Below are 14161 nucleotides of genomic sequence, written 5' to 3' on the forward strand. Positions count from 1 at the left end.
CCGTAAGCTGGAAATCGCCGACATGGAAACTATCTCAGATAATGCGACCCGCAAGCCAAAAAAGTAAAAAGCTTTGAAGAAAAAAGAATAAATTATTTCCTGTCCAATCAGAGGCAGATCTTAAGATCAGGCTTCAGCCCAGTCCGCAGTTAGTTTTTAACAGTTAAACAACGTTTGGGTTTGCTCATGCATCATCCAGTGGGCGGGTGACGCGCAGTAAACGGCGGCGTGGATAACTATAGATATTAGATAGGACCGAAGAGAGGCCAACCAATGTTTGCTCGCTAAGAATAGATATTATATAAGTATAGGTACTGGATAAATATAGACATGTGTCCGCCACTCAAGAATTAGTTGGTTAAAGCACGACCCGTCTCGCCATTCGCTTGCGGCAGCACGACTAATAAATAACCAGATCAGCTTGCAGCAAGGTACAAGTCTTTCGGACATCTTCTCTCCAGTGTACACTCTTCAGTATGTCAGCGAGGTGAGCCTGCCACCACCTCTCCCTCTCTCTATCACTCTATTCTCGTCTAACTTCTGATTTCTGCTCGCTGTTGTCTTTAGAAACGTGATTGGTGTAATTTTGATGAATGCGAGATTCATTTCCCCCTTTTCATTATTTCAAGTGATAAATTTAAGTTTTGATTCGTCCATGCTACGATGGTCAGATCAACAGCGAGTGCGAGTGAGAAGATGGGGAAGGTGAAAAATAAGATACGAAGAATTGAGAACCCCGCGGCGCGGGGGGTAAGGTTCTCGAAGCGACGAAGGAGCCTTTTCAAGAAGGCCCAAGAGTTGGCTCTTCTATGTGATGCCTCCGTCGGAGTCGTTGCAATTACCGAGTCCCGCAAGGTCCACGAATTTTCGAACACCGGGTAACTATTCTTACTCCTTCGAGTTGTTGCTTATATTCTTTTTAATCCATCATTATTTGTTTTGTCCTCGAAATCTAGAAGGAATTGGGATATTCAGACCGAAAAAATTCACCAAAATGAAGAATTTTTTTGATTTTGAAAATGTTTAGTGCTTGCGATGCTATAACGTATCCCGTTTCTACATTATTGCACCCGATGGCTTACCCCACGTGTGTTTCTTTCGCCTCGTTTATTTATCTAGAGTTGAAATCTGGCGAGTTTTCTTTTCTCCGGAAGCATTTCTGATGCCCCAGCCATGAAATATTAGTGGCAGCATGCCATGCTAACCGAAACTCTTGGGCCTTCACTATTTTACACTTTGTGATTGTCTCTCACATTTTTAAAATTTAATTAATCTGAGAGATATGTCTTATCGATCTCACAATAGTAGTCCAGTTAAACCTGGATCTTTCCTGGCAAAGTATTCGTGCTTCCCTGCATTTAGAAAGCATGGAATTTTTATTATATATTTCAAATTGGGTATCAAATTACATGCATATAAATGGGGTGGCCGCTATGGTTCTGTTTCACAGGTAGCTTAGTCCTCTAAACATTTCTAAGCGACTTTGCGCTATAATTATTTCTTCACTTTTTTATGCTTGTCGACATAAGTATGACGATCCGTACCCGAATCAATATGTCTAGAAGATAACCATCAAATTCAGCGGGTTCATTTGCATGAGGACTCTGAGAATTATGCATGGCACATAGAGAATGTGAAGGGAATTGCTGATTTTAAGCAAGATCCATAACCTGCTTTGTCCTGATTTATGAGGAAAACTATTTTTGTATCCTTCCAATATATTAAAATTATGACAGGATACAATTCCTGTGAAATCGTCTCCAATAGCATAAGCTATTTACATGGCATACATATTACTGGGAGTTATGTTTCTTTCTTTTTCTAGGACATTACATCATGGATTCACAGCCATCATACACCATGAATATGAGCAGGAATTAAATCACAAATCCAGTAGGTTTCCTAATGAAAACGAACATGAGTGAATTAGTATTTAGAATGTGTTCTATCCTGCGTATAATGGAAGTAAATAAATAGTGTTTATGAGTGAGCCGTTTCTTATTTTAAGATGTAATGCCTTTGTCTCAATATATTCTATTTACAGCCCGGAATAGTTATATGAGAATCTTTTAAACATTTACTTTTTCAACTTTTTGCTCTGAAAAGATAGAGACATCTGTTCATCCTTCTTGTAATTTTGGAAATATGCATGATATAAAAATTAGGCCTTGCCGATCAAACTTTTGATAGTTAGCCAGGCTCCTCAAAAAGTTTGCTAGTTACAGACTTTACTGTATCAAGAATTTTATTCTTTACAAATACCCCCCCCCCCCGCTATTTTTATTATGTCCGCATGAGGCAGTCACTGAGCTGAACTCCTATTGCCCAACACAGTTGAATTGTATTCCCTGTTAATAGGGTCTTGCATTAATCGTCATCATATAATGTGGGCCTATTAATACGGCCATGCATCATCATTTGTCCTTCTGAGGCATTTATTGAGCTGAACTCTTATTGCCCATAACAGTTGCATTGTATGCCTATCAATAGGACCATGCATTTTTAGTGACGATATAATGTTGGCCTATTAGTATGGTGATGCATCATCATGTCCTTAAGACGAAATTAATGAGCTTCATTCCTATTGCCCAAAACTATTTTCGTGTATACTCTATTAAGAGGCCCATGGGTTCTTAGTTATGATATAATACGGGCCTCTTAATGGGGATATGCATCATTATATTTCCCTTTGAGCCAATTATTTAGCTGAAATCCCTTTCCCCATAATTTTATCTTGTAAGCCCTACTAATAGGAATCTTTAATAATGATCTAATATTTTTTTCAAATGTTAAAACATATTCAAATAACTGTTATCACAGCCTACCAACGAAACTTCCTCTCTACTGAAGAGTTGGCTAAAACGTATTAAAATAGCTTCTGTGATCCATCGACTGGACTTCTCCTATTCTAGGCTCTAATTTGATGCTCCCTTGGGTAATAACTAGATATGAAGTACAAATTTTCTGCAGCTTCCAATAAAAATAAAGTAGATACGGCAATAAATCCACAAAGCTTTGATCCACGGAGCAAATGAACTCTAAATCATGTTGAATCAGAAACTCCAACCCTTATGTCCATAGCAGGTGCAGTGGGATCCAAAAAATGCTTGGATATATAAGTTATGAGTTTAAGTCAGAGCAGTGCCTGATTTCCCAAGCACTAGTACTCAAATAAGAGCAAACGTCTCAGGTGAGGGGGAATGTACATTCCAGCATTTGTGGTTACATGATGCCATATATTGACATGAAAAGAGAGCCGAGCTTCTGGAGAAAGTACAAGGGTTAGTAAAAGTGACAACTCTTAACATTATTGTTGGAGGCGGTTGCTAAATGGTCTTGAAAATGGTAGAGAGAGTTTCATGGCTTTGTAATGCCTCACATCAGTGGTCGGCCAGAGCATATAAACAAGCGGTGCAGAACTGGTGTTGAAGAATACAAAAAGTTGCATTATAGTGTGGAAAGAGCGTGTTTTAGATCTTGGAGACCTGGTGGAAAAGCATCAAAAGTCACGAAGAGATTATGGCAGATAAGAATCCTGGCATTTTAATGCCCAATAAAGCAAAACTCATTATAGTAAGGAAAATTTCAAATGTTTATATTGAAAGAAGCACATGCACAAAAAATAAGCCGGTTAGAAATTAGATAAAACTCTATCCAGTATTAGTCGATGATACATGATTTTATACCATGGTCAACATTTCAATTTTTACCATCCAAATAATTTTTTTGACATAGCTGTTTGTTAGGATTGGTAAAATAAAATTCGAATCTCGAAATGGATAACTTAGGAGTAAAGTATCATGAGCAGGTCTTTTTTGATTTGTGAAAGTTTCCAACACGTAAAATTTGATTAATTTGAACAGGTTGATTTTTTTTTTCTAACGTTGAGCCATAGAGTGGTGTAGCCTGACTGACCTTTGCCTGTTTGCCTCTTGGCTATTCGTGTACTTGGTACTTCCATGGCGGCGTCTGTAAAAAAATTATTACATGGGCCCAAAAATTATTACATGGGTCCTCGACTGTTTCCACTTAATTTCGTATTTTATTGTTGAGAATCTATCATCGTCTTGCTGAGGTTTATTTATTCGATGTTTATTTCCAATATGACTTTTTCGTGATTCAAGATTATACTGCAAACATCCCGCCCCCCTCCGCCCCCCGAGAATAACCCAAAATCCATGTAGTCATGATATAATTTACAAATTTAACTGTTTTCAACATCTGTTTAAGAATTCCCGGTTCCATACACTGGAGAGTGCATGCTTTCTTTTCAAAAATAAAATGAACCAAACCAGGATCAAATGTATTGACAACACTAGTGTTAGGAAGCTAATCGTGTGATTCTTTCATAAACATTTACATTTATGAATTTCATAAATTGAGCTAATTTGGCATCCATATCTCAGCAGTATATGTCATTCCAACACTATTTTGGCAATTTAATTCCGTAATGACTCTATCTCGAAATCTCCAATATTTCACACAAAATACTGGACTAACATTATGTTTATAGTCACTACTTGATCTTCGCTTTCGTTTCTGCAGCAGTGTGAAAGATATATTTGCAAAATATAATGACCACTCAAAGATGGTGGAAAAGCATTCTGACGTGGTAAGGCACTATGTTTATCGATCATGAGGAAGTTCATAGGTTTCGTGATAAATTTTCTTCTCATGAAATTGGACTTAAAAACCTGGACATCACTCTCTACAGAGAAGGCTTGAACCAGAAAATGCTTACGGCAGAAATGTCACAAGGTTTGTTGTTCTCCCCGTCCGCCCCATTCACATCTCTTTCCGGATCTGTACCCTTAATCTGAATCCAACTCCCAATTTTTTTTTTCATATGTATAGTCTGAACCTATCATTAATCTTTCTCTTACTACAGCAACATAAGAGAGCAGGCCCTGGAAGAACTGACATCGACCAATCAGGGACGCATAGAAGGGCTACTTCATTCAATACGCCGGGTAATAGAGAGATATGAACATGATTGATCGCGAGGATTGAAAAATCATCCCCCTCCCGTCCCCTGACGTTTCCTCATTCCATAGACATATTACGAAGCTCCAAGCGGAGGTCTCGGACTCCTCGACAAATATTTTTTTCCCAATTCGATAAATTTCAAGCGTAGCCAAAATCATTTTCCGACCACAGATAACAATCTTCATCAATTTTTCCGAAACTTCAGATTTTTCAATTCGATAAACCTGAAGTATAACCAAAACATTACTGACGACAGATATAAGAAATTCCTCGAAATTTCATCAAGTTCAATTTTTTCGATTCGATAAACTTGAAAAAATTCCAAAGAAGACAGAGATCACGGACTAATGATTTCGCTTACACTTGCAGACGAAGAGGCTGATGGAGGAAAACAAGAAGCTGAAGGAGGAGGTGAGGGTTTATCTTTTGTTCTCTTCATAGGATTGAAAAGGAAAATCTGACAGCAGCATCTGCGGCAGATGGCGAAGATGTTGTCAGGCGGATCGGGTAGCCAGACGGCCGCCGAGTCGAACGCTCGCAAAGATGACGGAAGCTTCGATGTCACACTCAAACTCCGCTATTTGTAGAAGTTTCGCATGCGAATATGAACAGAAGACCACCTTTCAATGCAACCCCGCAACTCCTCAAGACCACCTTTTAAGTGCATTTGAATGATGGAATCTTAAGCTCAATCAGACTTAGGATACATTCGATCCGTACGATCTTTGTATCAGGTTTAGGGTTGGACGTTTAAGATCGAAGAACCGGTTTGATCGGATCGAACTGGAACCAAAAGTAAATTAAATAATATTTTTAATATTTTTTTGTAAAATTCTAAAAAATATTAAACTTACCCCAGAGGTTTCTATTGAACTTGGTGTAGCCGCCATATATTTGACATATGTGTGCCCCCACTTGATGTAGAAGAGTTCTTCTCTGAAGGCAGGCTGTAAGAACTCATGAAACCTACTTGCATGTCGATAGTTTATTCCTTCTTTATTCACCCTGACAGTTCTCCACGAAGAAAGGGAGATGTGGAGGGAGAAATATTGAGAGAGGGAGATTGCGACGGGGAAGGAAGGGATGGGAGGCAAAGAGGCATTCCATACTGCGGTTCTAAAGCCCATTATGTGGATATTCAACATAAATATCAACATAATTTCTATTTTTTTTGATATTGACTAGTCAACTTGACCAGACCGGGACCGGTCTGAACTGGACCGAGACTGAATAAGAACGGACTGGAACTGGACTGAGCTTTAGGTAAGGTTTAGGTCTTTGCTAAAAACTCGGACTAGACCCCTACCAAATGCTATTTGGGTTAGGATCTTATTTTTGATCCTGCCCTGTGTTAAGATTGAACAGTCCCATTCGATTTGATTTGAACTTGCACTTCAGGTCGAATCGAAATGCTCAAATTGAACCCATGTAAATATATATATATATAATTAATGAAATGAGAGAGAGAAAGAAAGGGAACAAATGACAAAGGGAGAAAGAGCAGTGAGAGAGCAAGCGAGAGAGAGAAAGAACGTGAGACGGAGAGAGCTAGAGAGAGAACAAGATATAAAAATGAGAGAGAGAGAGAGCAGTGATAGAGAACTAGGGAGAGAGAGAATGAGAGAGAAAGAGAGCTGGAGGAGAGAGAAATCCAGAGGAAGAGAGAGATAGCAGGAGAGAGAGAGCAAGAGGAGAGCACGAAACAGAAGGCAGCGGGAGAGAGAGAGCTAGAGGAGAGAGAATGCATGAGAGAAAATGAGAGAGATAGAAAGTGGTAGAGACAAAGAGAGAAAATGAGTGAGAAAGCCAAACGTAGAGATAGAGAGCACAAGAGAGAACAAGCGAGAGAGAGAGAGGGAAAGAAAGAGAGAGTGAACTTGAGAGAGGGAGAGAACAAGAAAGAGAGGGAGAGAAAGCGAGAGAGACAAGGAAAGAAAGAGAGGAAACATGAGAGAGGGAGAGAAACGGAGAGAGAACAAACAAGAGAGTGATAGAGAGAAAGTGAGGGAGACCGGGAAAGAATGATAGGCAACTGGAGAGAGGGAGAGAAAATGAGAGAGAAAAAACAAGAGAGAGAAAGAGAAAGGGAGAGGGAACTCCAGAGAGGGAGAACAAGAGAGAGAGAAAGAGAGATAAAGAGAGAGAAAGAGAGGGAGAGACGGGGAGATAAACAGAGAGGGCACTGGAGAGAGGGAGAGAGAGGAACAAGTGAAAGAGAGAGAGAGAGGAGAGAGTAAGGCAGAGAGAGAATGTGAGAGAGATAGCCGGAGGGAGAGAGAGGGAGCGAGAAAGAGAAAGAGCTAGATGGATAGAAAGATAGAGAGAAGAAGAAAAAAAAGAAGAAGAGAGAGAAAGAATGAGAGAGGATGATAAGAGAGGGAGAGATGCAACCAATAATAGAGAGACAAAGAGAGATGGAGTGTAGAGAGACAGAGAGAGTGGGGAGCAGGAGAGGGAATTGTAATTTTCTTGAACTGTTTGATTTCGTTCGAACAGTTCAAGGTAAATTAGATCTATTCTGATTTTTCTACTCGCACCCATCAAAAAATCTAGATCGGACTTGATCTAAAATATTTTTTGATCAAAATATTTCAAACTGTTAGGACCGAAACTCATGTTGATCGATTAAATTGTGATTAATTCAATAAGACAAATTGAAATCGATTGAATTTAATTTGAAATGTTCGAATGAGAATCAAACACTTCAAGAAAGTTTTATAAAAAAATCGATTTGAACCCCAATCCCTACTCTAAATATGCCTTTAAGGTTCCAGATTCATTAAATACTTGTAAGAATGATTTGCTATTCAATTGTAAGCTCTCATGACTAGTTCTGTTAATGTGTGTCAAAAGATGCTTAAGAGAAACCCATTGACTGGACTGAGGGTTGTGCGTAGATTGAGATGTTTTTTATACAGAATAAGCAATATCAGGCCTCATAATGGTAAGCTATCATAAAGTATCTATATTTTTTGTACTCTAATGCATTATTTTTGTGATTGTCTAAAACGCTACACCCTTTATCGAGTCAAAGCAGCATAGAGTGCCCACTATTTTAGAGTTTTCCATGTTGACCACAGTGAGGACATTCTTTGGATGGAAAGATTGAGACAGAGTAATAGATTAGGAATGATATTGTAGATTAATCCCATAAAGTGAGGGGCAAGGCCGAAAGGACAAACAACAAAGTTGGATCCCAGAGCTTTAAGGACTTCTTGTTGGATCTTGATACATGTAGATAGTTTCATGAATGTTAGTATGCGAAAAAAGGTGTTATAGATATCTCATGTTTGAATCTCCCACCGATGGGACCAGGAGAGAGCCAAAATAAATATGGGATGTGGTTATCTTTTAGCCAGGGTTTAATATTTTGTGGTAGTCAATACCTGGATACATTAAAAACCTTCCACAACTAGGCAAGCTTTTCAATAATCAAGATGAACAATACTTTGCAGCTTGGTAGGAAACACCCACTTTCAATCAATGACCTTTAGGTTGAGGGGTGCAAGAACAAGATCCACAAAGAGTTGTGTAAAATAGTAGTGTACTTTTTGACCGCGGCTTGATGTTAGAGGGTATGAGATAGAGCTTCTGAAAAAATGGTGGATTCTTAGGGAAGAGTAGAAGTTAGATGAAATATGCGAGTGGAAGTTAGAACAGGAATTACAAAGCCGTAGAGCTCGAACAATTTGCAAAAAATGATGGGGAGGTGTGAAATCAGATGGGCCAGCGGCTAAGGGTGTGACTGCATAAGGTGGACTTAGCGGTCATGGAGAGGACAGAAGGGAACCAAGGAGCCCTGCTTTTAGAGGGATGGAAAAAATGCTTTTTTCATCAGGTAATTGATGGAAATATTTGTGGCCGGCAAGCCAATCACACATTCCACATCTCATTTTGGTTTCATTAATTAAACAAATTCATTATCGTGCTCATGTGATGCTTATAATGAAGTCATTGAATATATGACCGGACTTAGTGAATTATGATGAGATCGTACCATGGAGATCACTAGTCTTTAAGTGTGTGTTCTAAATTTTCCTATTCGAAGGATACCGAAGAAGGACATCAAAGTATCCGAATAGAATAGCACTATGATGTAGGACAACTAAGGGAGAAAGGAATGATGACGACAGGTGGAAGATGCTGGGCGACTAGGGAGAGAGCGACTAGGAGCCGGGTATGTCAATGATGGCGGAGAATGCAGGGCGGGTTTAGGTAGAGGATAAAACAGACCGCGAAATTCACAAGATCGAATTCGAAAACCTTAAACCGATGAAATAATGGTGGTGCAGCCCGTTCCTCGTTGAGGCGGAGTACTATCTTCAACCATTGTGGCGATGCCAAAGCACCAAATCCAATACTCGTTGGAATAATCCTCGCGGAACACTGGGCGAAGAACACTCGACACCAAAGGTTTCAGGGGTAGCTTGGCACGGAGTGCGTGATGAGGTTGCGGAAATTCAGGTCGAGATGTAAGTGGGCAATTCGGGCATTGCGGCCCAGGCGAAAGATCTGGGTGTTCCGGCGTTAGCGGCCCTCGCAATGAGACGGCCGGACTAAGCCTGGTTGCTCAGTCGTCGGAGTGCTTGGCGTGGGGTGTCGTTGGTGGGACAATTGATGTGCGCTTTGACAGGGTGTCATGGATCCAACTATCGGGGCATGGGTGGTGGCGTCGCAGCCTCGCTAGCGTTGGCGCGAGCGGCGTTAGGTGGGCCGCCGGCGCGGCGTTGGAAGCGGCGGCCTTGGCTAGGCGGCCTGCGCTGGCGTTGGCGTGGCGGCCCTGGGCGGACAGCCGGCGCTGGCATCTGGCGCGGGCAGCCTTGGGCGGCGGCTTGCCCCGGCGTTGGCAAGGGCGGTCCTGGGCGGGCGGCCGGCACTAGGTGTCTAGCGTGGGCGGCCCCGGGCAGGGGTGGCCTGCGCTGGAGAAATGGGTGCAGGTAGAGAGGAATTAGGGAAGAGGGAGAGGATGGGCGAGAGAGAGAGAGAGAGGGGTGGTAGCCGGAGGCGGCGACGATGGCAGCGACAACCTAGGGGAGAAGAGGAGGCTAGGGCAAGTCCTCCAAGAAGTGTTAAAGAAACTTAATTCCTCAATTATGACTTGCCTAACTATTTCTTGAAACATTGGCCTTTACATATAGGCCTTGGAGGAAAGTGAAAATACACTTAAAAGAAATAAAATGAAGGCGAGCAGCGTGACGAATGACGTGGTTTTGTATCACATCAGGGGGCAGTTCCGAATCTGCCTTTGGCGACGTGTCAGGACGTGTGAAGGGGCGTGCGTGGGTGGAGTCATGCCTGATACTGGCATGTTGACTTGATCCAGGACAATGGTGGCATGTCTTTAGCGGTCGTGTTGACTTCAGATGACACTGGTGACGCGTCCGGTGTCGATTAAATCGATTAAGCATCAGAACACTCCAGCGAGGTCAGCAAGTTGGGCGCGATTAAGCAAGGTCCTCTTTTATGATCCACGTGTCGTCCGTCGACGATTTGCCTCACCAACGAACAAGAAACTTCTGCACCGTCCACCTTTGGTGGAGGTGATTACTTTGTCCAGTATAGCCTCGGCGTTCTCTTGCCAATCAGAAGGTAGTGAGGAGGGTGGGCAAGTCAAACTCACTCATCGGGAAGTCCGAGGCAGAAAAGGATCATTAGATGAAAGAGGTGGGGCTTTAAACGCGACTAAATCCGAAATATTGAAAGTGATGCTTATCCCTCACGTGGAGGGTATGTCGACAGCATAAGCATTTTCCCCTACTCGTTTGAGGATTGGGAACGGCCCGGCACTACGAGCGTGAAGCTTAGTAGTCCGCTTGGAAGCGAATCTCTCCGGCCTAACACTCACCATCACCATGTCACCTTCTTTAAATTTGTGAAAGCGGTGTAAATCTCGGCCTCTTTTATGTAGTGTTTCTACTCATGAAAGCGTTTATGAATATCCTCATGCAGACTTTTAATATGACTTGCGAATTCATGACCATCATCTATGACTCTAGCATGCAGTAACATGGGTATGAGATCGGTGGGCTTACGAGGTGGATGGCCATGCACAATTTCAAAGGGACTCAAGCCAGTAGTACGATTGACCGATGCGTTATAGGCAAACTCAGCACTGCGGAATGACGGAGTCCCAAGACTTAAGGTTATCCCCAACCAACGATCGTAATAGATTGCCAAGGCTTCTATTAACGACCTCAGTCTGTCCATCAGTCTGGGATGAAAAGCCGTGGAGAATTCAAGCTTTGTTCCCAAGAGATGCCATAGGGTATTCCAAAAGTAGCTGGTAAATCTGACATCTCTGGCGATACTATACTTTTTGGAAGCCCATGGAGACGGACAACTTCATTGAAATAAAGCACAGCGACATGAGAAGCATCGGAAGTTTTAAAGCAAGGAATGAAATGGGCCATCTTTGAAAAACAATTTACAACCACCATGATAGAATCATAACGATTGACCGTTCTCGGAAGCCCTAACATAAAGTCAATGCTCACGTCATCCCAAGCTTTCTGAGGACTGATAGAGGATATATAGGCCAGTGTTCTGCTTAACCTGCTTGGCAAGAGCACATACGACATTGGGAAACGATATTAGCGACATTGGGAAAATAACCTATGCTCTACCATGGCGATGGTTTTATCTCTCCCAAAATGACCACTAAGGCCTCCGGCATGTGTTTCCCATATAAGGAAATCCCTGAGGAATGACTAAGGAATGCATAGGCGGCGGTCATAGAATAAAAATCCATTTTCTAAAATGCAGTCTTGAGTCTTCGGATTCGGGTAATTGCCTATAGTCTGGGTGATAGATGCAAAGTCCGAGCAATCAGGATAAAGGTCCTTCATCTGCTCAAATCCGATAACCTCAACCTTCATTACATTCAAGAGGTGGACACGTCTACTATGGCCATCGGCCACTCGGTTCTCTACCCCTCTTTTGTGTCGAAGGATGAAAGTATATGACTGGATGAACTCGACCCAGTGGACATGTCTAGGGTTTAATTTCTGCTGAGAGTGGAGGTATTTCAAGGCCTCATGATCAGAGTAGAGGGTGAATTCTTTGGAGAGTAAGTAGTGACGCCAATGAGGTAAAGATTGGACGATAGCATAAAACTCTTTGTCATAGGTGGAATATTTGGGTTTGGCGTTGTTCAACTTCTCACTAAACAATGCTATAGGGTGATTTTCCTGACTCAAGACTCTACCAATTCCTATCCTCGATGCATCACAAGCAACCTCGAATACTTTATCAAAATCTGGTAAACGCAAGATGGGAGCTTGAGTCATCGTAAGCTTAATGTTTTCAAAAGACTTCTACGCTAATACGGTCCACTCGAAATGATTTCCTTTAAGACATTCGGTAATGGGTGCCATGATAGTACTAAAGTTGGAAATGAATCGCCTATAGAAGGTCGCTAGACCGTGGAAGCTACGAACGTCACGGTCATTTTTGGGAGTTGGCCATTGAGTTATGGCATCAATTTTGGTCGGATCAACAGATACACCTTGGGCAGATAAGAGAAAACCTAAGAACGAAACTTGATCAACAAGGAGCATTTTTTTGGGTGAGCATATAATTGCTCGGCTTTTAAGACTTCGCAAACTAGACGTAGGTGATGGACATGGTCAGGTTTGGATTTTCTGTAGACGAGTATATCATCAAAATAAACAACGACAAAGTTACCTATGAATGGCCTAATAATGTGTTTCATTAACCGTTGGAAGGTGCTAGGTGCGCTCGACAAGCCAAAGGGCATGACCTTCCATTCATATAATCCATCCTTAATTTTAAAGCAGTTTTCCACTCATCTCCGGGACGGATTTGGACTTGGTGATAGCCACTCTTAAGATCAATTTTGGAGAAAATCCTCGACCGTGGCATCATGTCAAACATATTGTCGATGCGAGGAATGGGAAACCTATATTTGACGGTGATTTTGTTCATGGCTCTACTATCGATGCACATGCGCCAACTCCCATTCTTTTTGGGAGCTAGTAATGCAGTGCGGCACATGGACTAATGCTCTCCTGAATGAACCCCTTGTCCAAAAGTTCTTGGACTTGGCGCTGAAGTTACTTGTACCACGTAGGGTCCATTAGGCAATGAGGAAGATTTGGTAGGGAAGATCTAGGAACAAGGTCGATGGCTTGATGAATCTCGCACATCGAGGGCAGGTCATTGGGTAAATCCTCAGGGAAGACACTCTCAAATTCAGTGAGTAATTGGGAAATTTTGGGTGGTGGGGGTGACGAGGTGCCAGCGGAGTGATGGGGAATCAGGGCAAGGCAAATGGACATCTCACTATCTACTTCCTGCTGAAATTGACTATCACTAAGAATACATAGACCTAAGGATGGAGATTTTGGTGAGGACCTTTGCGGGGTATGAGTGTAAGGATGCCATGTGATCTTCTTGCTCTGATGGATGAATGAGCAGGTATTGCTCCTACCAAAAAGGTGCAGATCATTATCATTATAACCAAGGGCGGCCAAGAATAATGCTGCCCACCTTCATGGGTAACACATCACACAATACCTCCTCTTCGTATGATTCAACCTTCAAAGGAAGATGGCATTGGTTCTTCGTGGGAATCGAGGTAGCATCGATCCACGATACATAATATGGGTGAGGTGATCGATTAGAGGTAATCCCAAATGAGCGATCATGATATCTAAGGCAGCGTTGATGCAACTACAACTATCAACAATTGTCTTGCACATCTTATCACCAATCTTAAAGTACGTGTAAAATATGGATGTCCTCAATGCGGTATTATCAGTGGATGGCTGGGTAAGGTTGCATCGAACAACTCCCTTAACGGATGTAGATGGATCCTGACAAAGATGGGACGGTTGCCAGTCACTGATGCCAATGAAGCCCACCAAATCTTCTTCCTGCACGAATTCATCTTCGACGTAGCTATCTACTCTATACTCTTCCTCGTCGATAGGTTGCTCATCTATGATAGGGACGTTATCGGAGGGCTTCTGACCTATATGTAGGGCTCGTGATGGACATTGGGAAGCTTTATGACTGCGTCCCTGGCATTTAAAGCAAGTCAAGCCAGAGGGACCGATTTGTGTGGGATTTGGTTGAGGAGGAGCTCTCGCGGTGGAATCGAGGGGCGACGCATGGGTGTTTGGAATAGTGTAAGATGGTGTCGGAGCTGGAGGAC

At 42.2% G+C, this 14161-nt stretch overlaps 1 protein-coding gene across 1 annotated transcript; it reads left to right on the forward strand.

Moving 5' to 3' along the window:
* The first annotated feature begins 202 nt into the window (after nt 1–202).
* LOC144707067 (floral homeotic protein PMADS 1-like) lies at nt 203–5807 on the forward strand. The gene is made up of 7 exons (XM_078580189.1): nt 203–487; nt 672–878; nt 4546–4612; nt 4715–4758; nt 4889–4970; nt 5356–5397; nt 5466–5807. Exons 1-7 carry the CDS (start codon nt 477–479, stop codon nt 5571–5573), a joined length of 561 nt encoding a protein of 186 aa, XP_078436315.1. The 5' UTR covers nt 203–476; the 3' UTR covers nt 5574–5807.
* Nucleotides 5808–14161: the final 8354 nt, after the last annotated feature.

Source organism: Wolffia australiana, chromosome 8 (assembly GCF_029677425.1).
Source record: "Wolffia australiana isolate 7733 chromosome 8, ASM2967742v1".
Classification (NCBI taxonomy): domain Eukaryota; kingdom Viridiplantae; phylum Streptophyta; class Magnoliopsida; order Alismatales; family Araceae; genus Wolffia; species Wolffia australiana.